We start from the raw sequence: 26,397 nt of genomic DNA, 5'->3' as shown, positions 1-26,397 counted from the left end.
AGTGATTTAATCCCCTGATAGGAATTAACTGAGTGGTAACTGAAGTGGTAGGGTGTGGCTAGAGGAGGTGGGAATTGGGGCATGGATTTGGGTATATATTTGTATCTGGCTAGTGGAGTCTCTCTCTGCCTTCTGATCACCATGATGTGAGCTATTTCCCTCCACTGCTCTCTTCTGCCATGATGTTCAGTCTCACCTTGAGCCCCAAGGAATGGAACCAGCCTTCTATGGACTAAGACCTCTGAAAACATGAGTCCTCAAATAAACTTTTCCTCCTCTACAATTTGTTCTGGTCAGATCTTTTAGTCATGGCAGTAAAAAAGCTGACTAAAACACCATTTTTTTTTCTTTGTGAAGAGTTTCCACCTTTGGATCACCATCACCACAGTAGTCACCATTTGTGTAGGTGACCACTATACAGAGGATAATAAAGTTTTTTTTTGGAATAAGAAACCATCCAGCTGAATGCTACTCTTTTACCCAGTGGTGGTGGGTGATTATGGGTGTTGAGAAAGGTTATCCTGACAGCTATATGCAGAATGTTTTGGAGCAAGACCAGCTAGCCAGCAATTGCCACCATCCAAGTGTGAAGTTACAGGAGCATGGGAGAGCCTGTCCTGCCCTGGTGGTTCTGCCAAGGAAAGAATGCTATTGTTTTGTAGTCAGTTAGAGCTTAACATTGACTTTCAAGGTGGTATGGGGGAGATTGAGGCAATTTATGCCTAATTTTTTGATATCTTTTTGACATCTTAAGAATTGGAAATATATATTTTTGCTATTTATCTTCCCAATTACACAAGACAGATCAAGTGTTAATTCTCACTGATTTGGAGTGGAGCTAGAAGCAGGCTCCTTTATGCTGGGCGGGGGCAGGGGGATTCACTTGGAGAACCCAGGCTCACAAAGACAAGAGCACACCTGTGTTCTCAAGGACCAGGGGCAAAGAAATAGGATGCATAGAACTCAAGATGAGCAGTAAGAATTACAGCTCTTCTCTGTTACAGTCATTAGGCTGCCATCAATGGTAGGAAGGAGGGGATAAAATTGTCTAGAGAGAGAAGGGGAGCAGGAGGTATAATGGGCAGGAACCAGGTACTTCTCTGGTTGCCTTAGACTTTCTATGACATTAGGACATTTTGTCCCATACATTTGTAGGGCCACCTAGGAGTAGCTCTGATCTTGACCAGATTATATGGGTATCCTGGGCCCAGTTATTTCTGATGGGGAAAAATAAAATAAAGAGTAGCTTATGAAAGTGGTTGTATTCTATGCATGTGTAGAATTAGATGGATAGGGATGGAGTGTGTCTTAGTTGGTTTGGAAGGTTACAACAAAAATGCTTATAAACAACAGAAATTTATTGCTTACAGTTCTGGAGGCTGGGAAGTTCAAGATTAAGTTACCAGCAGATTGGATTTATGGTGAGGGCTTCTTTTCTGATGAATAAGTGTTACCTTCTTGCTGAGTCCTCACATAGTAGAAGGAGCTAGCTGGCTATCCAGATACTAAGGGTACTAAGGCCATTTGTGAGGGAAGAGTCCCCATGACATAATCACCTCCCAAAGGCCCACTCTTAATACCCTTGATTTGGGATTTGGGCTTCAATATATGAATGGGCTGGGGGCAGGGGGCACAAGCATTCATGCCATGGCAGTATGAGAATCAGTTTGCTATGCATATGTGTTTGAATTTTGCCAATGTATTATTTTTTAAAATATAGTTAAGTTTCATCTTTTCAATAATACTTATGGAACCCACAGACAGAACTGGTTTCAAAAATATGACTTCAAATGTGTCTTTAAAAAAACCTCAACACTTTATTAATACCCATTCAAGGACTGGGGATATAGCTCAGTTGGTAGAGTGCTTACCTTGCATGTACAAGTCCCTGGGTTCAAGCATGTGTGCGCACACACACACACAAACTATATATATATGTATATATATATACACACACACACAAACTATATATATATATATATTATATATATATATATATACACACACACACACAAACTATACACACACACACACACACACACACACACATATATATATATATATATATATATATATATATATATTTCATCCAGATTTTAGTGCACCGACTTGAGGAATCATTTATAGACAGATGCCTCTATTTTTAGCACTTGGTAATATTTGCCATGACAGAGAAAATAAATGCTCAGTAACCATCCTTGATCCTAATAGACCGAACAAATACAAACTCTATTTATCATCATTTGTGTGTGTGTGCACATGCAGTACTAGAGATTTAACCTAAGGGTGCTTTACCATTGAATTACACCCCCAGTCCTCTTTTATTTTATTTTGAGACAGGGTCTAAGTTTCTGAGGCTGTACTCGAAAATGTGATCCTCCTGCCTCAGCCAGAAGCTGGAATTATAGGCATGTGCCACTACGCCCAGTATATTTACCATTATTTATTTATCTTTTTTTTTATTAGAGCATTATAATAATATATAGTAGTTGGGCTCATTTTGACAAAATCAGATACACAAGAAATTTAATTTCAATCCCTCCCCCCAACTCTAACCTTTTCCTCACCTTCCCCCACCCCCATTCTCCCTCCTCTACTGATCTTTCTTTTGCTCCTTTATTAATTTATTTTTGATTGATACTTTCTACATATACAAAAAAGTGAAATTCCCTCTAGTTTACATTTATGTATACAAATAACATGATTTTGTTAAGTCCATTCTATATTTCCTCCCCTTTCCCATCCTTCCTTCCTCCCTCTTGATCTCCTTCCTCTACTCCACTGATTTTTCCCTTTATCTTTATGATATCTGATCCCCTCTCCTTGATCTTCTTTCCCTAGCTTCCACATGAGAGAAAACATTTAACTCTTGATTTTCTAAGTTATTGACCATTATTTGAAGTGATGCAAGTGACAAAGCAAATTTCTCGCATTTTTATTAGATTATACAACTAAGGATTTTATTTTCAAAAGAAGTTTATAAATTTATTTTTATTACTCTCAATATATTTCACCCCAGCCACTCCTGAAAAGTTCCCCAGCTCTTCTGCACAAGTGTCTTGCATAACTTTGTCCTGCCCATCACCTTCTCCCATCTCTTTCCCCTTATGCTACTGTTCCACTTTCTCCAAAATTAGCCGATGGACAGCCATATGCTAGCTCCTTCAAGCAAATGTGTCCAAGGCCTTGAGTGACCTGCTCTTCAGGGCTCAACTGCGTGCCTCATCCCATACCTTCTCTCATCCATCATCCATCACTCTTGGTTCTGCATCCACTTCAGGAATCACTGAAATCCACAGCTGGGTAAGCCTCATTATGTAAATTCTAGCTAGCAGAGTGTCAGTTTTTCCCCTGACTTTCTGGTCAAATAGGCCTAATGTACACACTGGCTCTCCTCCTGTAAAGGCTCCTAACACTCAGATTTTATGGATCCTGCATATTTAATTAATTAATTTATTTATTTATTAGCAGTTCTGGCGATCAAACTCAGGGCCTCATGCCTGGTAGGCAAATACTTTACCACTAAGCTACACCCTCAACCCCTCTGCATGTTTTAAGCAACAGTGTAGAGGTGGTTACAATTTATGTTTCATTTACTCTGTTTTACTCACTTCAGCGTATGGGAAACTGAGTATTCAGTATTTCTGAAACTCTGATACCACATCAGATATTTTTCATCAACAACAACAAAAATGCTTTGTGACAATGCATTGAAAATGTTTCATGCTGCTTTTTCCTTTCCAAATTCCTAAGGAATGTTAACCAGTGGAATAGTTGATCTTCATGAGGAAAATACCACTCCTTTGCTGTCAAATGCACATACACAGACCCACAGCCAATCCATGGTAAAAACAAAATAAATGCTTGCTTTAAGAACTCTTGTGGTGTCAATGCTCTATGGCCACCGAATCAAATGCATCACCAGGAAAAATCATCACATGTTTACTAAGAAGTGTTTTTTTTTTTTTTTAACTGGGGATTGGACCCAGGGGTCCTTTACCACTGAGCTACATCCCCAGCCCTTTTTATTTTGTATTTTGAAACAGGGTCTTGCTAAATTTCACTGGCTGGTCTTAAACTTGTAATCCTCCTACCTCAGCATCCTGAGTAGCTGGGATTACAGGTGTGCACCACCACACCCTGCTGAGAAGTATCTTTCAATGATTTTAACCAGTATGACCAGTCCAGTTAGATTGGATGGATGCAGAAGGGGAAAATTAGCTTTCATGGCAATATTTACACCATCTTTTCAGAAACAAATTAGCATTAAATTTGCTTGCTATGGCTATTTCATAGCACTCCAATATTAGTTTCTTCTTGATTTGTACCTTGTCTTGTGGCTTCTAAGTCGAGGAGTCTAATTAAATAATTTTAAAGTAATGATTTGTCTTGTTAAAGTAATTAATCAGAATGTTTATAAATTTTGTGTTATTTTTCTCTCTCTCAACAGTATAAAAGTATCAGTTTGGATTCTAGTTAGGACTAACAAAACATCAAACAAACAAACAAAACAAGACATCTTTTCACTTGAAAAACTGTAACACCTAGGGGAAAAAAGAGAAAAGCATAGTTATAAAACAAAGGAACAGATCCTTCAATTTTTATGTTTGGGAAGAACAACAATAAGTAGTTGAAAATTGGATTGGTAAACTACACAGTTATGAAGAAGTACAGTTGAGTATTTTCCTAATCTCCCTCGGCATCTGAGTCTTCATTCATGAAAGAAGATGGGTGAGATCAGGGGGGTTTTGCTTGTTTTTTTTTTTTCTTTAATTTGTTGTTGTCGTTGTAGGGGGCACTCTACCACGACCTATGAGCTATATCCTCAGGCCTTTGTTTTTCATTTTGAGATAAGGTCTCGCTAAATTGCCCAGACTAGCCTGGAACTTGTCCTTCTCTTCCCTCAGCCTTTCGAGTCGCTGGGATTACAAGTGTGCGCTACCTCACCTGGCTGAGAACAGAAGTTTTTAAAGATTTTTAGTGGAGGATTAAAATGTTCTGAGAGACACATACACATGTACATGTAGCTTTAGTGTGGTATAAATTTATAAGGTCAATGCTTAACACTTGCTAGTAAAGCAAATATGTTAGAGCAATTATGCCATCTTGGAGAACACAAAAAAATTGAAATTACAGATAAAAGATGACAGTTAACAGACTCAGAATGCAATTCATATCTGGATTTTGATTTGATTGTACAGCATAATAAAATTCTAAATGGGAAAGTGGTAAGAGGTTTTTGTCTTATTTTTATTTCTAAAATTCATCTTGCAATTTAAGGATGGACCTAATATATTTTAAGGTTTGCACAAAAACTGGACAACCCAGTTCATTCACTGGTATTATCTAATTTGTTAAAATTTAAAGTTTGCTACTTAGCACACCTGAATGTGTGTGTGTGTGTGTGTGTGTGTCTGTCTGTCTGTCTGTGTGAGCATGCATGTGTGCATCCCTGTTTGTAACTACCCTCTGCTGAGTTCACTTTGTCAGGCATAGTGCTATACATGCTCGTGCCTTGCTTTACATAGAAATTAGAGTGGAAGTGTCATAATATTAACTTTAACTTTAGGATTTAGAAGAATAAAGAAAAATAGAGAGAGAATTAAAGAGGTTGGATAATTCTGCCTTAGATTCCCTGAGTTTTAAAATTACTATTTTTCAAAAAATTTTAAGATGTGATTTTTAAGTGTTGCCTAATTTGATTTTTGTTATTGTAAAGAAGTAGCAAATGCTCACCAGATATTTAGCGTGATTTAGTAAAAATAGTAACGCAAGTTATTCTCATGACAAAACACAACAGAATTGAACTTAATAATTATTAACACTTGTGGATTATTTCAGATATCTAATTGGAAAATTACACTTAAATGAAAAAATTATTTTTTTTTCTGAATTTATGATGTAGTTATCTCTCTTCCAGATGCTTTAAGTTTTTCTGTTGTTGCCCATTAAGTATGCTGAAAAGCAGAAGTTTAATTTTCTAACAATGACAATGTTTTTTTGTTTTGTTTTGTTTTGTTTTTATCAGGGTGTCTCTATGGTCATTCTCCACAGCCTTCAGTGCTTTGAATTTTGTGTTAGGCAGCAGCACAAAACTGAAGCAGTCAAATTAAATGAATATAGACAGATGATTCTTCCAAATAGCACTAGCATTAAATCAATAGATTTCAATTTGGCATGTTGAATTCAAGCTGCAAGTGACTCTTAAATCAGGGAGTAGAATATTTAAAATATCTTAATCTACCACATTTTTGTTTTCTAACAAAAAGAAAAACTTCATTGTTGGCTATAGCACTTTGGCCTAACATTCTCATATTCAAAAGCCATGCATATTGAGTGATTAAAGGATTAAGGATTAAGACACAGAATAAAATGTATTAACTTGAATGTATTAACTTGAATGTATTAACTTGAATCAAATGTATTGAATAAAATGTATTAACTTCAATCCTAGGGTTCCATGGAACACAGTTTGAGAACCACTGGACTGGCTAATTTTTCCTCTTTGATTGATTACCTTTCATTTTATTGATCTTACCTTTCAGGAAATAATAGCAGGGTTATACTATAGGGATAGACCAAGGCTTAAATGTCTTAGGGTCATCTCTTGGGATCTAAGAAAGAAAGCAAGTTAAATGCTTAATACATATACCATTGCAAAATTTTTCCAGGAAAATTATATCAGATCTTTAAGCTTTGAGAAATTCTGATGGGAGGAGGCAGGATTTTCCTGGTTCCTGGGGAATGGGACTGTGTCATTTCTTTCATATGATAACTCTAAAATTTAAGACAGTGGGTTGGTGTTATGATCCCTGCTGCATTTAATGTTGCTCAGTAAGAGGACACTTCCATTAGTAATCTATCTTCTTTGCTTTCCAGGTGTGAATTCCAAAGAGAATCATATATTCTATGAATTATTTGGGGAGGGACTTGAGGGGAAGGGTCTAGGCTGGGAGATGTTGCTTATGCTAAGACTTTTTGCAGTGTTATCACAGTGCTGTCAGCATCATTAGCCAAATAATTTGCATGGCACTGTGTTTTGGCTAGTTAAGTCCCAATCCCTCTTCACTATCCTGGGCTACAAGCTGCAAGAATTTGACTTGTTTGTCTTTCTTCATTATGATTCTGATGTCTATCTCCTCTGCTGAGAATTCTTTCCTTTAGGTTTGCCCCCAAAGCAGAACACATATTCCTTTCTTTCTCTATTGTCATGTTTTTCTTTAAAGGGTTCATTGACTTTTATTCACAAAGATATTTTATTTATTTTTTTGCCTTTGGGAATTAAACCCAGGGCTTTGCACATGCTAAGCACCGAGCTATATCTCCAGCCCCAGAAAATATTAAAAACAAAACCAACCAACCACCTAATGACAGAAAGTTATAGAGATTCCAAAAAGCTTTTCTCCTACTCATATAATTTCACAAAAAATAACAACAACAAAAGGGCCGCAGATAGGATTCAGTGATAGAGTACATGGGACCTTTCATTGAATCCCAGCACTGCAAACAAAACAAGAAAAAGCAAACCAAATCAAACAACAAAGAAAGACAAAGTAAATTCACCTCAATCCTGCCTTTTAGGGTATATTTACAAGTTCTATTCTTACTTTGTGGTCTGCGAATTTAAATGTAAATGAAGGGCTAGGTTTCCCTTCCCTTTGTCTCTTCTTACCTGCTCCTGTGGTGTTGTGCAGTTAAGTTGTTTCAGAACTAGTCTGTTCTCCCTGGACTGGGTCAGACACTGGACAAAGCTCCTCAGTCTAGTCTAAGGTTGATTCAGATCAGGTAGATTCTGCTAAGGAGAGGGACTTTTTAATCTTCTAAACCCACTTCCTATTCTTTTCACCAAATGTGGACTCTTGGGATACCTTTCTGTTCTGGGCTTAAATCAATCTCATCCTCATGCCACCCCTCCCTTCTTCAGTCCCACCTATGCCTTAGACCTTTGGGTGAGGACATACCTTTCTTTCTTGGTCTCCAAAATTGAAGCCCTGGGACTTATTGCATTGCATTGATCTTGGTGAGCTCCCTCCCTTCCTTCTTTACCACCATCTTTTGCTTGGTGCTATCTTCTTCTACTCTCCTTTTCTGCCCTGGTTGACTTTTTTTTTTTTAAGAAATATTTATTTTATTATTTGTTTTTATGTGGTGCTGAGGATTGAACCTAGTGCCTCACACACATTATAGGCAAGTGCTCTAACACTGATGTTACAGTGTTACAACCCCAGCCCCGCTGGTTGACTCTTGATAGCTACAATTATAGCAATACATTTACTTTGAATGTCAAGACCAATTCCAGTTTTAGTTAAAGGTCAGCTTCTAAAATAAGTCCTGGGCCCAGTTTTATGGGTGTCATGGTCTACTAACATTGCTAGGTGCCTCAGTCCAGGATTCATCAACATCATCATCATGATGCAGTATTGGATTAAGTCTGGAGGCCTGAGTTGTCCAAACCTTGCACATTCCCCCATTCTCCAAAGAAAAAAGGCTTGATCCTTGCAGTTGTTTATCTACCCTAAGACTTTGGTAATATCCTGCCTAATAGCAATGTCTTCTGTTTGTCTAGAGCATTGGGACACACACTTTGACTTCTGGAGAAGTAGTGATCAAACAAGTTCAGCCAGCAGGCAATTCTTTGCCTATATAATTGACTCTCAATAAAAACCAAGGCTTCCCTGGTTAGTAATACTCCATACATCTTCACACATAGTATTGCTAGGAGAATTAAGTGCTGTTTGTGTGATTCTGCTTCTAGTATCTGGTTCCCGCTGGACTTTGCCTTATGTACCTTTTTCCTTGGCTAATGTTAATCTGTATCCTTTCACTGTAATCAACCACAACTGTGCTTGTAACAGCTTTTCTCAGTTCTGTGTGTCATTCTGCTAAATTATTGACTCTGAGGATGGTCTTGGAGATCCCTGATGCAATCGTCATCTTCTCTGCTATCATCTTAATCATCATCATCAATATATATTGACCATTTACTATGTGTGGGACACCTACTGGATGCTTTATATGTTGTTATGGTTTTGATGTGATGTGTCCCCCAAAAGCTCGTGTGTGAGATAATGCAAGAAGGTTTAGAGGAGAAATATTGGGATTTAATCCTGGTGGGATTAATTGGGTTGCCACTACTTGAAGGCAGGTAGGGTGTGGTTGGAGGAGGTGGATCATTGGGGGTGTGTCTTTGGGACATATATTTTGTATCTGGCAAGAATCTCTCTTTACTTTTGGGTCATCATGTGAGCTGCTTCCCTCCACCCCACTCTTCTGCAATGATATTATGCCTCACCTCGAGCCCCAAGAATGGTCCTGACTTTCTATGGACTGAGACCTCTGAAACCATTAACACCCAAATAAACTTTTCCTCCTCTACAGCTGTTCTGGTCACAGCAGGGAAAAAGCTGACTAAAGCATATGTGTTATTCAATTCTCACAACAGCCCTGTAAAGTTAATAGAATTATTCTCTCCAATCCTCCAAGCTGCACTCCATTTCATAGATAAGGAAACTGAGTGACCACAGAAATTAAATAAATCACCAAAGGTAGAGCTGGGGTTCAAACCCAACCTCCTCTGACTCAAGGATCATGTCTTTATTTGCCAACCACTGCCAATTATCTGCCAACCACTAAGCTAAAACAGCTCATTGTAACTCCTTTCCCTGGCCAGATAAAATGACTTTCTATTTTTCATTCTACATTTCTTAAGCCCTTTCTTAAACTGAGGAATGCCTCCAGCCTTGTCTCCTTTCTTTTAGGAGCTCTCTCTAGCTCTACTTCACCCAACCTAAGAAGTAACTTTTCAGAGACCAGGTGGAAGAGTTTTTTAGATACAAAAATATACATTTGAGGGGCTGGGGTTGTAGCTCAGCAGTAGAGCCCTTGCCTAGCACCCGTGAGGCTTTGGGTTCAATCCTCAGCACCACATAAAAATAAATAAATAAAATAAAGATATTGTGTCCAACTATAACTAAAAAATAAATATTAAAAAAATATACATTTGATAACAGTATCAGAGAGCTGGAGGTGTGGCTCAGTGGTGGAACATTTGCCCAGCAAGTGCAAGACCCTGAATTCAATTCCCGGCACCACAAACAAAACAAACCAACAACAAAACAGTTTCAGAGAATCCCCTTTCAGTAGTAGTAAGAATGGCTACTGTGTGAAGTGTTGTCAGGCATTGCAGGGAACAGATTCAGACCCTGCGTCCTGGGATAACCATGTTTAATGGGGAACAAGTTTCACAGGCTGTTAGAGTGCCCATAAATCCTCTCCCAGCAAGAGAGGCAAGAAGAAGAAAGTGATAAAGAATGAGCATGCACCTGCCTCTGTGTGTGTGTGTGTGTGTGTGTGCATGTACGCACGTGCAAGTGTCTCATGGGAACAAGGACAGTAGGAGGTGCCTTCTCTGAGAAAGGCACCATGGGAAACTCTAGCCTGAGAAGTCTGTTCTTGAGTTATTCAGCCTGTTCCATCTCAAAAAACCCATGTGACTGAGGCATGTTTATGCTGGTATAAGGCCCTGCCAATTATCTGTAGCTTAGATTTTAGCTGAACACACTGGCGACTGCATGTTTTTATGTGTTGCAATATATGAACCAGAGTACATAAATGCAGTCTTGCAGGATTGGCAGTATGTCCCCGCTGCTCAGAGAAATCCAGGGCTGTAGAAGATAAAGGACCGAACATATTTCCTGGGACTAGTGTTCTGGGGAGAACCAGCTGAGATCAGTGTGGTAAAACCAAGCTACCCACAGGAGTTGACATGCTCCTATGCCTCTCCTTCATCTGGGAGGAGGGGGATCCCTTTACTGAACTAAACAGGTGGCACTTTTAATGTTGCCAAATCTCTGAGTCTGGGCATCTAGAACTGCCAAAGAGGCGGGGAGGAGGAAGGAGACTTGGGGATGGCAAGAGAGGAAATGCTTAAGAGGGAGGAGGGAAGGGGAGTGGAGACTATTTTAGGATTTATAGGGAAAGGCAAAGGCCTCCCAAGACTAGACACTGGCCAGTCTTTTAGAAGAGCAGGGGTAGGACAGGCCTGGCCACTTGGAATGGAGTACTTATCTAAAGATGAAAAGACTCCCCCCCACACAACTAAATTACTAAAAGCAGGCCTCAGCTGAACATAGCTGGTGATTGTGAGGATTCCTCATGAGTCAGCATTATCAAAATGTGGTGTGAACTGAAACCTGTTTATAAACTTCTCCCTAGGCTGATTTTCAGGTTCTAGCTTTCAGAAGATGAGAGCTGAATCTGCCAACTGGCTTTACATAACCTTGCACCATGGCAGCCCACATAAACTACATTGCAACCTCTTCCAGCCTGAATGCTGGGGGTTGAAAGGAGGAACTCATGCATGCTTGGCAAGTGCTCCTCTGAGCAATACCCCTAGCACTTCCCCCTCCCCCATATTCTACTTTTTTGGACTTAACAAATGCTTCTTGCTACTGTAATAACAGGTATAATATTTTTGTTTGTTTTCATCTTCCCTATTGCCAAATTCTCCAAGGCAGCATTTTTCTAAATTTTTCTCCTCCTCCTCCTCCTCCTCCTCCTCCTCCTCCTCCTCCTCCTTCTTCTTTTTTGGTACTAGGAAACTGAATCTGGGGTACTTTACCACTGAGCTACATCCCCAGTGCTTTTTTGGGGTGGGGGTGGGGGTATTGGGGATTGAACTCAGGGGAACTTGACCATTGAGCCACATCCCCAGCCCTATTTTGTATTTTATTTAGATACAAGGTCTCACTGAGTTGCTTAGCGCCTCACTTTTGCTGAGGCTGACTTTGAACTCATGATCTTCCTGCCTCAGCCTCCCAAGTTACTGGGATTAGAGGCATTCAGTACCACACCCAATCATTTTTCTAATTTTTAAGGCTGTGAAATCCTTCATGTCTCCATGGCTGAAAGATTAAAAAAAAATCAAATGACTGTTTCTAAGGAGAAGTCCTAATTTGAAAGTGTGAATTATGTATCTTTTTGTATATCTTTAAGGGAGAGTTACTCCTTTTTTTTTTCTTGTAGAATTTTAAATGGCTGTACAAAACACATTTTCCAAGAAATACATTTTTTTCCCTCCCATTACCAAAAAGGAAATTGCATAGATGATATTTCTGGCCGTGTATGGCTAGGCCATTTTGCCCTGCTGGGCTCAGAGCAGAAATTGTCACCAGCAAACCTGTTCTCACTAGAAATTAACCTCCTAAGAAAGGGCCCATGTATAAAATATCAGTCAACAACTTGGTGATCAAGTTGACCAAAACTCAAAAAAGTAGAAAAAACTTTTGATATAGTAAATGCTCATTCAGATAATTTTTTTTATAACAAAAATGCCCTAAGCTTCTTACTAATGCCTGCTTTTTGCGGAAGCCAATTTACCCATGAAAATGAGGTTTCTAGTTATGAGTGGTTATTTGTTCTGGCCTCAGCAGGTCAACTTGATTTAATGTGGAAACACTTTTTCAACCTTGTGGGAGAGGCATATTTTGAATAAGGTCATTAATAGTTATGGGTATTTGGTGAAGACCTTAACACTAATATTTACAGAGTGACTCGTATTTACATGGTATTTTTACATGCATTATTTATTTAATTCCTAGGGGAAAGTACAGAATGTTTTACCATCATTCCTGTTTAAGAAATAGATCTAGGCAGGCCATTATTTACCTTATGGTAGGACAAGGTTATTCAAAAAGGAGGTTTTGAACTTTCTAGTGCTCATGTTCTAGTACCTAAACCCCTGACTTTCCTACTCATCAGAACAAATTGTGTTTTTATAATAGTATTGAAAGGCCAAATACAAGTGTTATTGTCTATATATATATGCATATATATATATATATGTATATATATATATATATTGCATAACACATGTTGTGTGTCAGTGTGAATTGTCATATATTTCTTTTTTCTGTTTTGTAGTGCTGGGGATTGAACCTGGGACCTCACATATACTAGGCAAATACTCTACCACAACTACAACTCCAGTCCTGAATCATCACACATTTCAACTAAAAAACCATGTTGTAGTTTGACCCAATGTATTTAAAAATGTCAGTTCTGATATGGGTTCAAGATTTGTTCCAAGATGCTTTCAAGAGATGGGTTTGTGTTAGCAGCCAGGCCCACGGGAACTTCGGTAGGAGTGCTATGGTCCTAGAGGAGTGGAGAAATTCTACCTTGGAAAGATGTGAAGAAGCAGACCTGGGAAGTGATGGAGGACAGTTGCCAGGAAAGTTGCTGATTGGCAGAAGGACTATCCGGGTTTCATCCTGCAGATGTGCAGACAATAGAGTGGCACATGTGATGGTTCAGATATGAAGTTTCCCCCCAAAGCTCATGTGTGAGGCAATGCAAGAAAGTTCAGAGGTGAAATGATTGGGTACTGAGATCCTTAACCTAATCAGTGCCTCAGTCCTCTGCTAGAGATTAACTGGGTGGTAATTATAAGAAGGTAGGGGGTGGCTGGAGGAGGTGAGTCATTGGGGTTTATATTTTGCCCCTGATCTGCAATGTGTTTTTTTCTGCTTTCTGGTGCTATGTCCTTAGCTGCTTTCCTCTACTCTACCATTCCACCATGATGTCCTGCCTCACCGCAGGCCCAGAGCAATGGACTCAGACATCTGTGGATGGAGACCTCTGAAACTGTGAAAGCCAAATAAACTTTTCCTCCTCTAAAATTATTCTTGTCAGGTCTTTTGGTCCTAGTGGCAAAAGAGCTGACTAAACTCCACACATCTCTATTTTCCTCTCTTCTCCAGGGAGAACAATGATTATAGTCTTTCAGTTTCTATCAGAGAGGCAAGACTAGAGATAAGAAGGCCACTTTTGAGGCCTACCAAGTCCCAGGCTACTTTGAAGTGGTTGAATATGTTTCAGGACCCTTGCACTAGCTATTCTCTGCCCAGAACACAGCGTTACCAGATTTATACTCTCTCCCTCACTTCATGCAGACCTTGGCTCAAATGTTAACACCCCTGGAGAAAACTTCTCTAACAAACTATCTACATTCATCTCCCCATCACATTGTAGCCCCCTACTGTTCTATTTTGCTTCATAGTATTCAACACACCTGAAATTCCATATTATGTTTGTTTAGTTATTTCTGTTGGCTTCCTTAAAGGAATATAAACTCCATGATGGAAGAAAGTGTCTTGCTCACTAGTTCTCCAGTTGTGCTTGGCACTTGGAAGATGTTTAACAAATAATATTAGATGAATAAACAATTACATAATGAGTGACCAAAGATGAGACCCCCATCTATGGCCCCTCTGACTTTAAGAAAAAGATTAAGGCTAAGGTAGAAAAACATTCCGTTGGTGCACTGGGATAACCCAGAGTCAGCCATGCACTTAGAATTTACAGTAATTGTCTTTCTCCCCTGCTATTCTAGAAACTCCTTAAGAGAACCAACCTATAAGACTGATTCATCACCATCTTCTTGGTTATCTCAAACTATGCAGAAAGCTTCTGTGATTTGGAAGGCTGAGGCAGGAGGATTCCTAGTTCAAGGCCAGCCTCAGCAACTAAGGAAGACCCCATCATAAAAAGTAGAAAGGGCTGGGGATGTGGTTCAGTGGTAAATTTTTCCTGGGTTCAATCCTAAGTATCAAATAAACAACAACAAGAAGAAAGTATGCAGAAAGGAAGGCATCAAATTAATGTGTTGGATTTGGGTAAAACATGAAAAGCGGGTGAGGGTTAACCAGCTGTGAAAAGGAAGATGCTTCCAAGTAGAGGGAAGAGCAAGGCTGAGGCCATGTGGCAGGAGATAGCAACTCAGTCCTTAGTAAAAGAACAGACAGAACTAACAAATATGACCAGGATAGAGTCCGGTGAGGCTGGAGAGGTGAGTGGATGCTGCCATGCTGAAGGTTTGTAGGCTTGGTGGACAAGGTATTTCACCTCTCCTATAAGCAATGGAATGCTTTTCATCTGTGAGTGTGCTAGAGGGACATTGTCAATTTTGTCATCCCACAAACCTCTGGCTGCAGGATGTGGAGAGGCCACTAAGGAATTGGCCTTGACACAGGCTGCAGATGTGGAGTTGGATTTAGGGTCTCTGGAAGGTAAATTCTACAAAGGCTGGGGTCTCTGTTTCATTTGCTGCTATCTTCCTGGCATTGGTCTATAGAATAATTCATGGAACACAGGAAATTTACCCAATGTCTGTTGAGTGAATGAAAGATGTGGTGGTTAAGAATGAAGGAAATTTACTTGGTTTACACCCAAAGGACTTAAAATCAGCATAATATAATGACTCCCCACATCAATGTTTATAGCAGCTCAATTCACAATAGCTAAACTATGGAACTAACCTAGATGGCCTTCAACAGATGAATGGATAAAGAAAATGTGGCATACATGCACATGGAATATTACTCAGCCTTAATGAAGAATGAAATTATGGCATTTGTAAGTAAATGGATGAAGCTGGAGAATATCATGTTAAGCGAAATAAGCCAATCCTCAAAAACCAAAGGCTGAATGTTTTGCTATGTGGATGCTAATTCACAATGAGGGGTGGGCTGTGGAAAAATAGAGGTACTTTGGATTAGGTAAAGTATAGTGACAGGAGGGGAGGGGGTAAGGAGGGTAAGAAGGATAGTAGAATGAATTGGACATTATTATCCTATGTACATGTGTTATTACATGACCGGTATGGTTCTATATCATGTACAACTAGAAAAATGAGAAGTTATACTACATTTATGTATGATGTACCAAAATGCACCCTACTGTCATGTACAACTGATTAGAACAAATAAATAAATCTAAAAAAAAAAGAATGGAGGAAATGGACTAGTTCAAGGGATTTTGACAGAGTTAAAATTAACAGGAAATGGTGTAGGACTGGCTGCAGAGTACGAGGTAGAGAGATGCCAGGAGGACTCCCAGGTTTCTTATTTATGTTTCTTTCCTTTCTTTCTATTTTGGTGATGAGGATTGAACCTACAGCTTCATGCACACTAGGCAAGCATTCTACCCCTAATCTACATCCACAGCCCCTCTTGCGAATGTTTCTGTATGGATGGAGAGTATTGCCATTTCTGGAAACAGAAAATAGCAGAAGATTCTATATTTTGGGTGTTTCTGGTCCTCTTTTTAAGCAGAATTAGAACTTCCTCCTCTCTGCTCTCCTGGGGAGGCCCCACTGAAGCTGTTCTGTTCTCTTCTGGTTGCTCTGTTCTCTGAGCCATTGAACAGCTGAGGAGGGGGGTCTAGAGGACAGAACAAAGTAACTCTTGGATCGCTGAAGTCTTTTTTGTGTGTGTGTTCTGGGGATTGAACATAGGGCCTTATGCATGCTAGGCAAATGCTCTACCACTGAGCTGCATCTTCAGTCCTTTTTATTTTGAGACAGGGTCTCACTAAATTCCCTAGGATGACTTTGAACTTGCAATTCTCCTGCCTCAGCCTCCTGAGTAGCTGGGATTACAGGTGTGAGTCACCATGACCCATGAGGACATTAAAAAAAAAAGTTAGAAGTGCTTGTGCTTTTGGGATTTAAGCTACCATGTTCTATAGTTACCATGTTATGAAAGAAGTCAAGAATGGGCTGATAATGGCTCTACAGACTAAAATCAGCATAGAGAAGGGGTCCTGGTATGTAGCTTGCCAGTTCCTTGGCCCTACCCATTAAGGCAGGACCAGCCAGAGACAGTTGATGGTCATGACTACTGTGTTCAATGGGGCTGGATGAACTCAGAACCATTGACTTGGAAGAAGACTTCGAGGGAAGTTACAGAGTGACTGGTATTACTGTAGTACAAGAAATGTTGCTGAGTTAGATTTGGAGATGGAAAAAGGAGTGGATCATGTAAGGGAAAGAAATGAATAATTATGATGCTTCCCTTTAAGAAATATTCCTTCATTATTCTTTTACTCTATGGCTGGTTGTTTGAAGAGGTCTGCTAAATATTGGATTTCTTTGAATATAAATGTGAAAACAAACATTTAGTTTTAGGAAATAGAGAATCAGCTCTTTTCTCTCTGGGATGCAGTGCACTACAGTAGTACCAGACAGCCTGGGTTCAAATCTTACCCCCACCAGCTAACTGTGTGATCTTGGGTAAATCATTATGCCTCAGTTTTCCCAATATTAAGATGAAGAAAATAATAGACTTAATAGAGTTGTTATGATGATGAATGAGGTAGTATATGCAAAATGTTTAGTAGGTGCTCAGTCAGTACTAGCAGCTATTATTATTTAAATTAGGAAGATTTTAGGAAATTGTCAAAGGGCATGTTTGAGGATGTCTCAAATGTTGCGTATCTGTCATTTCCAGCAGGTTGGGATTGCCACATGTGTCTCTGACTAGTCCTATCACGTGGGCATGACTGTCATGAAATGGGTTGAAGTAGGAAGGAAGAGGCTGGCAGGGAGACCACTTTGTTTCTAAACAGCAGTCAGATGGTGCGTATTCTGTTGGCGCAGGAACATGCAGGATGACATTATCAAATACGCCTGTATGACACAGAGGTTATGTTTTGTGTTTGTTTTGTTGTCGGGCAGGGCAGGGTAGGTGGCAGAGAGGGAGGGAATACTTACTGGAGTTAGCAAGTTTGTTGTTTCCCTTTTAGCTATTTTTGTTGTTGTTGTTGTTTGTTTGTTTCAGTGCTGGGGATGGAACCCAGGGCCTCCACCATGCAAATGCTCTACCACTGAGCTCCACTCCCAGCCTAGTTATTATTTTTTTTATTTTGGGGTAGGTACCAGGGACTGAACTCAGGGATACTCAAACACTGAGCCACATCTCCAGCTCTATTTTGTATTTCATTTAGATACAGGGTCTCCCTGAGTTGCTTAGCATCTTGTTTTTGCTGAGGCTGACAAACTCCATATCCTCCTGCCTCAGCCTTTCGAGTCATTGGGATTACAGGTGTGAGCCACCACCCCCAGCTAGTTATTAGTTTTGGAAGCATGACAAATGATCTTACTTCAGGGCTGCTGAGATGGTTAAATTAAATAACATATGGGGAGATGCTTTTTTTAAAAAGTACTTCATATATACAGTATTTATTTGTGTGATTTGTTTTTATCATTTTATAGTTTGATTAGCTAGACATAGATAAGGTCATAAATCTACTCCAGAGGTCCAAGAAGCACAAAATAGAAAAATCATGTTTTAGGAAAATAGATAATAATTCCATACCATTTCTGTGAACCGATCGGCACAAGCCATTCGAACTTGTTCTGGCGTGGCTGGGCTCTTCACCGTGAAGTCCTCAGCTGCATCTCTTTCTCTGCGCGCTGCAGCCACTGCATCCATGATGGCAAAGAACACAGATGACCCCAGGAACATTCCAGACTCCCCGAGGCCCTGAAAAAAAGCACATTTATTTTAGAAATTTAGACTTTAGCTACTAGAGGGCAGAGCCAGGTCTTGTTCACCATTATATCCTCAACTCATGACATGGAGCCTTGCACAAATTGGTTTTCCATGAATGTTTGTTGATTGACTTATTGATAAAATGAAGCTTGAGTACTTTTTAAAATCCCAGTATTACCTAAACTTCTTAGATCTTTTATCTTGGCTGTGTTAAGCCTTTGTTCTCTAAGAACAAAGGTGGGGGTGGGGAACCTATTTAGTAAAGATCATTTAATGGATTGAACTGGCCAAATTCATAAGCAGAGAAAAAAATACCTAATTATGATTCCAGGATCTGAGGAGGCAGGGTGCTCTGGAGCACTTAAGAGAGTTTATAAACTTCAGTCTGCAAGGAACAAGCAGGTGATGCAAGTGAGTGAAGTGAGCAGCTGAAGGACAATAAGGAGTAGTGGGGGTGGTGGTGAAGTGGAGGTACTTATCTAAAGGGGGCCACTGTTCCTTGGTTCTGCTAACTGTTGTCTTCCAGGAAGGTAGTTGAAATTACCAGACCATCCAATTTTTGGTATTTGTATTTGTTTTGTTTTGTTTTTGTGGTACTGGATTGAACCCAGGGGTGTTCTCCCACTGAACCATGTCCTCAACCCTTTTTAGTTTTTGAAACAGGGTCTTGCTAAGTTTCCCAGGCTGGCCTCTAACTTGGATTCTCCTGCTTCAGCCTCCTGAGATGCAGGATGTACCACCACAGCCAACTAGGTATTCGTATTTCACATCTTTGGGCAAAGTTCAGTCGGTGGGTTATCAATTTGCAATTTCCCAGTTAGAGAGACTGAGTCTGAATCCTAGGCTGTATCCTCTGTTTCTCTAGGTAGATGAGATCATCTCTCGAAGCCTCTCTTCCTTTGTCAATGAGACGCAGGCAGTGATGTCTACCTTATGGGATGCTGTGAGGGATGAGTAAATTCAGAACACAGTGCTGGGGCTGGTACCTGGGGGTCCTTTGTAATTACATAGAACACTCAGCAGAGGACCAAACCCATGATTTTCTTGGGTCCTCCTGGGAGTGGTTGGCCACAACCACGAGTACTCAAGAGTTTCCCAGCTGCCTTATAAACTCTTGGTCTGAAAGATGCTCTCTGTGGGCTCTGAGCAGCCTTTTGCTTTTGCCCCCTGCAGTGATTTCCACTCTAATGAGACTCTGAAGCCCCTTTGATTCTCTCCCTTTCAGATTTGCCCTGGCCTCATCTCCATATACCCAGAGGACATTCCTGGGCTCAAAGTGGGATCCAGTTTGGAAATGATGTAATTCCTGTAGATATATTTGTACTTTCTTTCTTTCTTTTTTTTAAGTCAATTCACCACTCCTAGCAAATCATCTCCCAAAATACTTTAAAGAAAGCTTTACAAAACATCTTAAATCTCAGTGAAGTTTCTCTTCTGAGGGAGTTTTTCACATAATTTGCAAAGCAAACAATCTTGACCTTAATTTTAATTTGCAATTTCATTATGTTAGCCACATTAAGGGCTGGCTCATGACTTTGACTCCTGACACGATTGACATTTGGAGTCAGATAATATTTTGATTTGGAACTGTTTATTTGCAACCCTGGCTTCTGCCCACTGTCAGTAAAATCCCTCCACCCCCAGTCTTGACAACCATAATGTCTCTAGACATTGCCAGTGTTCTTTTGTGATAAAATCACTTTCCCATAGACACACACATTGATATCCACTGTTCTTAATTCATTTCTGGGTGTGGTTGAGGACTGAGCCCCACAGAGGTGAGTGATTTACCATAGGGGGTGGTGGAGTTGGGCAGGAACCCAGGTCTTCTGAGGCCCCTGTCTAGAATTCTGTCCAGAATACCATGGTTTTCTGAGATTTCAGTAGCACTATGCCTTCAATCCCACTTAATTTTGTAGTCTTAAAGGGTTTTTTTTTTTTTTTTTTTTTTTTTAACAAAACCACTATTCTCTGAAGAAGGCAAAGCTTTTTGATGAATCCTGAAGTTTTCAATAAGAGAGGATATTAATAAACTCCTTGGCCATGATTGCCACTGGGTGGATCATTCATCTTCCCTGAATCTCAGTTTTTCCTGGTTGATTCAACTCCATGTGGTTTGGTCTATGTAACAATTAACATTTATGTGTTATTTTGTCCACTGACTTACTTTGGCTATATTACTGGATCCGTGGTAGTTTTGGATGCTTACCTTGGAGGAATAGATGGTCAGTGGGGTTTGTGATGATGGCAAGAGGGAGACATTGAACTCCTCTGGGACATCCGTGATGGTTGGAATTTTGTACTCATCTGAGCTCCGTGAGTACAGGACACCTTCTGGAGAATACTGCAGCTCTTCAGTTGTATAAAGGCCCATTCCCTGAATAAACGCACCTTCAATCTGCAGGGGGATAATTTCAAGCTTTGTGGCATTGCAGCCTTTTATGAAGGCCTTTCTCTGCACCACAACTGTGCTCAGGAAGGGATATCTCTTTAAGTGGGCCAGCACCTACCTGCCCAATATCAATGGCCGGATTTAGGCTGCAACAGGCATCCATGACAATGTCCGTCCTGGTTTTCTGCCCAAAATAAAAATGATCACCCCATAAAAACTTGTATTAAAAAATACAATTTTCAAGTTTATTCAGACAGTCTCCAGTTATTCCCAAACTCCAGCTGGTGAATTAACACTGCACTGAACTCTGTCAACATTGGAGCTGGCAAGACATCTGCTAAGCTCTTCAAACTGAGTACCAGGACTGGCAGTGACCCTGGAAGATCTTTTCATGGTTTTGACTCCTCTTAAGGGACTACAAAGTCTACAGCATGTTGGTGTGTTTAAGTGAGTCACTTAGTGAATAATTGAGCTTTGTTGTGCATCTAATTTCAACCTGGATTTATCGTTGTAATGTAATTCATGAGCTCATCTAGTCCTCATGATTATCTGATGAAGGTGGCATTATTGCCATTTGACTGAGGAAATCATGTAGCCATGATGTCATGTATGAGTTAGGGGGCTTGCAAGATCTAGGAAGGTATCAAAGGAAAATGTTGAGGCCAACCTAGACTTTGCTACTCTACTTTCTACTCTGAGAAACAGCACATTAATCTGGCCCTTCTGTTTTGGCACAGGGTATGTGCATGCAGGTTGTTAGAGAGTCACAAGGGGCTCCCAAGTGTCTCAGGAATACCTCTGGGGTTTCCTTCTGCCCCTGTTTCCAGTCCTTATTCAGGTAATGTCATTCTCTGTTTGAGTTTAATACCTGTTCTCCTACTTCCTATCTAGCCTTCTGGGTTTGGCATTCCTTTTGACTCTAACCTTGGCCTCTCAGGCATTGGGACCAGCCTTTATCTATCCTCAGCAAGGAGAGGGAAGGGAACAGGCTATACCTCAGTGTGGGCCTTCAATTTACTTCTGTCTTGAAACCCGATATGCTTTGCATTATGGGAGTTGGACAGGGAAAGAGATGACTGTGCACCAACACTGAATCAGTGGCCTGTGTTAGTACACTAACCACAAACACAGCAGCAATAGGCATGCCTTATAACTGGCAGCAGTACGCCTTCATTTGCTTTTTCTGAATTCTCTTTAATTAAAGGAAGTTTTGCATCTTCAAGGAATCAATTATTTTAAGGGATCAAAGTGATACTGAAATTATTGAACCTTTAATTATAAATGTAAGCTGGAAAGAAGAAGGAAGAACACATTTTAACTTTTTTGGCACCATAAATTCTGGAAGATCTTCATGTGGTTTGTTTCTTTAGAGATTTATTCTGAGAGCCTCAGAAAGAATTGACAGATAAAATGGCCTGAATGTTGCATGGGATACAGAAAATTATTTGTTATTTAGTTGAAATTCAAATTAACTGGGTGGTCTTTTTTTTGTTTGCTAAATCTGGCAACATAACTATCAGAGTATGGTGTCTGAAAACTGGTGTGTACCTAAAAAACAGCTCTCCATCAAATTGGGTACAGGTATGCAGAAATACTGACATCTGGGCTTTGAAGGACCCTAGAGCAGGGCTCCCCAGGTTAGTCACATGCTGCAATGTGCTGTGCTAATATAATTATCTAAGTGTGCCATGATGTGAAAGACGGTAGGAAGCACAATCAGATGAGCAATCTGTGATCACATGAGTTTGCTTCTTAAAAATGATCTAGAATAAAAATGGAGACACGATATTAACATACCCTGAGGATATCCTTGAATGGAATGTGAAGGCGACTGCTTTCCAGATGGCCCTTCATTCACTGTATTTTTAAATTTTTTATTTCATAAATTTATTTGATTTACTGTATTTAAAAAATTCATATAATATTTAAATTGGTGGAGAAGTTAACCAAAATGGGACAGTAAAAGACATTTTGATATATTTTCATGTTAGTATTTGCAAAGCCCTTTCTATTCTACATAAATTAGTCATTTCTATTTTTGGGCAAGGTTGCCAAAAGGTTTTGTTGGAATAATTTGTGTATAAAATTAATTTAATTTTTTTTTGTACTGGGGATTGAATCCAGGCCACTTTATTCCTGAGCTACATCCCCAGTGCTTTTTATTTTTTTGTACATGGAATTTAAAAGTGTAAGTGTCATTGGTGCATCCCATAAACTTTCTAACAATTTAACACATTTTCATTGTACTATCTTCTATTTAAAGCTTCTATAATCTCTGTTCCTGGAATGGTACCTGTGGTATTCTGAGGGTGTAAGTTGTTAACTTTGGGTTAAATGCAACTCTGTCTCTAATAAGTTTCTCTAATGCTCAATTAAATGACAAACATGAAAACTATTTTCACACCTTCCTTCTCCCAAGTTTTTCTTTAAAGGTAGGTGGTACCCTTGGGAAAATGGACTTTAAGAAACATTAGCCCCTTGCTTTGTGCTTTCAAGACATTTGCTCAAGACTATTTGCTAAATGCCTTATCTCTTCAGATGAGAGAACTTGTACCTCCTCAAGAAATAGAAGCTTTTGGATAAAACTTTGGAAAATGATTTTTTGCTGAAAGTGAATAAATATATTTAATACATTAGTCAAATTTGGACTGTCATGAAAAATTCCTTCTTGACCATTAAATGGTCTTTTTAAGAGGAAATTACAAGACAAGGCTGGATCTCTGGACATTCCAATGGAATTGAAAGAATCTTGACACTTATTTTTCTATTCTTTTCTTTCTTTTTGATACAGGGTCTTGGTAAGTTGTCCAGTCTGGCCTTGAACTTGCAATCCTCCTACCTCAGCTTCCCCAGTAGCTAAGATTACAGGTGCATATCCACTATGCCCGGTTGAACTGAAAAAAAAAAATCTTATTTTTCTTATCTGAGTGTTATATAATAATATTGAGCTACTTACTGTAAAATGCAATTTTGTTGTTGATTTTACTTGTCAAGAAGAATATTAGACTTGACTTACCTTGTGAGCACCAGTCAGGCAATCAATTTCAACTTCAGAACAGGCAACTCCATAAACATAGTATGGAAATGGGTCTCCCTCCCCCTTCTCCCAGTCCATGAAGGCCTTGTAGCCTCTGAGGGAAGAAATAAAACCCTTTAGCTTGGGAGTGGAAGGTGAAAACAATGATTCATTTTAAAAATTATCAAAGTTTTATAATAGTATTTTATTTGATGGATGTTCATTTAAACTGGCTTTTTTGTTTGTTTGTCTGTTTGTTTTAAAACCAGGAATTGAACCCAGGTACATTTAGCTAGAATCACATCTCCAGCCCTTTTTATTTTTTTGTTGTGAGACAGGGTATCACTAAGTTGCTTAAGGCCTTGATAAATATATGAGGCTGGCCTCAAACTAGCAATTCTCTTGCTTCAGCCTCCTGAGCTGCTGGGATTACAGGAGTGTACCATCAAGCCCACTGAAATTGCTACTCTGTGTTTACAACCTACCTGGTTATCCTTTGCCTCATTTTACTCCCTGTGCTACACAGGTAGATGTCACCAAGGGAGAAGCCAATGGACTCTTTTGGCCTGGACCTCACAATGGATCTCCATGTTGAAATCTGAAGTTTGAGCTCAAGCCCTGCCAGTACATTGGGAATCTCAATGGATTTTAATCAAGTGTTTCCAGTGGGACCTACAGACTGTGCTACCCAAAGTCATAGGGGACAGATGATAACTCAGCCTGGTTTAAAAAAAAAAAGAAAGAAAGAAAGAAAGAAAGAAAGAAAAGTGGGGCCAGTAATTCAGAGGTTTTTTTTTTTTTTTTAATTTTTTTAAATTTGTTGATAGACCTTTATTTATTTATTTAAATGTGGTGCTGAGAAACGAACCCAGTACCTCACACATGCCAAGCGAGTGTGCTACTGCTCAGCCCCAGCCCCAGCCCCAGCCCCAGTAATTCAGAGTTTTAATTTATGCTGGAATGTGTATTCAGACTGAGGGCTGGATTGTTGTCTTCCTGGGTAGATGAACTCAGGAATTTGGAACTCATTGCATATGTGCACTGCGCCAGGCTGTTGCCTATTTCCCCCCCATGACATTGCTTTGCTATTTCATTTGTGTGTGCATGCGTAATTTGATGGTTTATTTCATCAGATTATAAAAGCAATGGCTTCTACTTCTTCTTCTTTTTTTTTGTGTGGTGCTGGAATGGAACCCAGAAGTGCTCTCCCACTGAGTTACACCCCACCCCCACCTTCAGCTCTTCACTTCTTGAAAGTGACTACCAGTTCTCTTTGTTCTATTCAATTGGCTTGCATTTACCAAGACGCTCTCCACTGACAGACACTGCATAAATGATGATTATGATTATCACCTTGCCCATCATCTTCTGCCCTGTTAGGAACTCCAAAAGAGAAAGTTTCCATCATAAAGAAAGGGAGGTTTGTGCAACTCAGTTGCAAGTTATTTCTAATGATAAAATATTCCTATTACTCACAATAAAGGATATAGTAAATAATGATTAGATAAGTCAAATTGAGTTTGTTAGGTCTAACATATTTTTATTATTAAATATTTCTTTAAAGATAAATCAAGGCCTATGTGAAATCACAGAATTTTGAGTTTAGAAGACCTTCAGCAACCATACAATAAAATCTTAATTGCAGATGAGAGAATTTAGGCCTAGAGCAACTGGGTTACCTCAAATTTTCTTAGCTGAGTTAAGATACTTTAATTTTAAGGCTTGGGCTGGGGCTCAGCGGTAGCACACCAACCTAGCATGTGTGAGGCACTGGGTTCGATTCTCAGCACCACATATAAATAAATAAGTAAAACAAAGATCTATTAACAATTTAAAAAACTTAAAAAAAAGATACTTTAATTTTTACCTGAAGTATCCAGTGGCTGAGAGACTGATTCTTTGCTCAAAGGCTGCTTCTATCTGCAGAATGGGCATATGTAGTCAAAATGAAGTAGATATACCATTTGATAAGTAAAGATGAAAAAAATTCTATATTATCAAAATTGACATCAGATTGTTGCTGGTGCTTTGCCCTTTATAGTATACTTTTCATAGTAATTTACCCTCGGCTGGCATCATGACAATTTCTCTCTGATTGAGTTTCTTTTCTTAAATTTATTTATTTTTTTTTAAATTTTGTTTGTTCTTTTTAGATATACATGACAGTGGAATGCATTTTGATATATTATACATAGATGGAATATAACTTATTCTAATTAGGATCCCATTCTTGTGGTTGTACATGATGTGGAGTTTCACTGGTGGTATATTTATTCTGATTGAGTTTAGAAGTTTGTACTAAACAAAGGTAAACTTGAAACCTGCTTCATATTCATATTATATGGGCTAAATTCACAAGTTATTTGGGCTTCATTTCTAAGTGTTAAAATTCTAGTAAGTATATGTACATAAGTATGAGATAATTGTTCTAATGAAAACAGATGTCAGATACTGTGAGGTTGGATTAAGTGAGTCATTTATCTTGAGACATATTCAATAGTAATGAGGCCTTTTAGTTTTCTTCCTCCCTACTCAAACTATCAATATCTTTGACTTAAGAAGGCTCAGATTTTCTTCTCCTTTTCTACTTAGGTAGAATGGGTAAAGTCCTCTGAGTATTCTTCATTCACTTCCCTTTCTTTTCCCGGTGACTGCTA

The 26,397-nt window shown here is 39.3% G+C and overlaps 1 protein-coding gene across 2 annotated transcripts in view; it reads right to left on the bottom strand.

Annotated features, from left to right (window-relative positions):
- Positions 1 to 2,911: 2,911 nt before the first annotated feature.
- LOC124105785 (aldehyde oxidase 2) overlaps positions 2,912 to 26,397 on the bottom strand; it is a 77,854-nt gene continuing 54,368 nt past the window's right edge. For both annotated transcript variants that reach the window (XM_046463128.2, XM_046463129.2), the window contains 7 exons: positions 25,608 to 25,660; positions 23,741 to 23,855; positions 20,843 to 20,908; positions 20,542 to 20,730; positions 18,156 to 18,323; positions 6,539 to 6,614; positions 2,912 to 4,544 (listed from right to left, as the gene is read on the bottom strand). In XM_046463128.2, coding sequence (XP_046319084.2) covers positions 6,561 to 6,614; positions 18,156 to 18,323; positions 20,542 to 20,730; positions 20,843 to 20,908; positions 23,741 to 23,855; positions 25,608 to 25,660 — 645 coding nt within the window. In that variant the 3' untranslated portion in view covers positions 2,912 to 4,544; positions 6,539 to 6,560. The remainder of the gene's footprint in view (positions 4,545 to 6,538; positions 6,615 to 18,155; positions 18,324 to 20,541; positions 20,731 to 20,842; positions 20,909 to 23,740; positions 23,856 to 25,607; positions 25,661 to 26,397) is intronic.

The sequence above is a fragment of the Marmota monax genome, unplaced genomic scaffold, assembly GCF_021218885.2.
Source record: "Marmota monax isolate L192 unplaced genomic scaffold, Marmota_monax_Labrador192_F-V1.1 WCK01_AAM20220418_F8-fsc00095, whole genome shotgun sequence".
NCBI lineage: Eukaryota > Metazoa > Chordata > Mammalia > Rodentia > Sciuridae > Marmota > Marmota monax.
The sequence above is the reverse complement of the archived record's forward strand: the minus strand, read 5'-3'. Positions and strand labels throughout refer to the sequence as shown.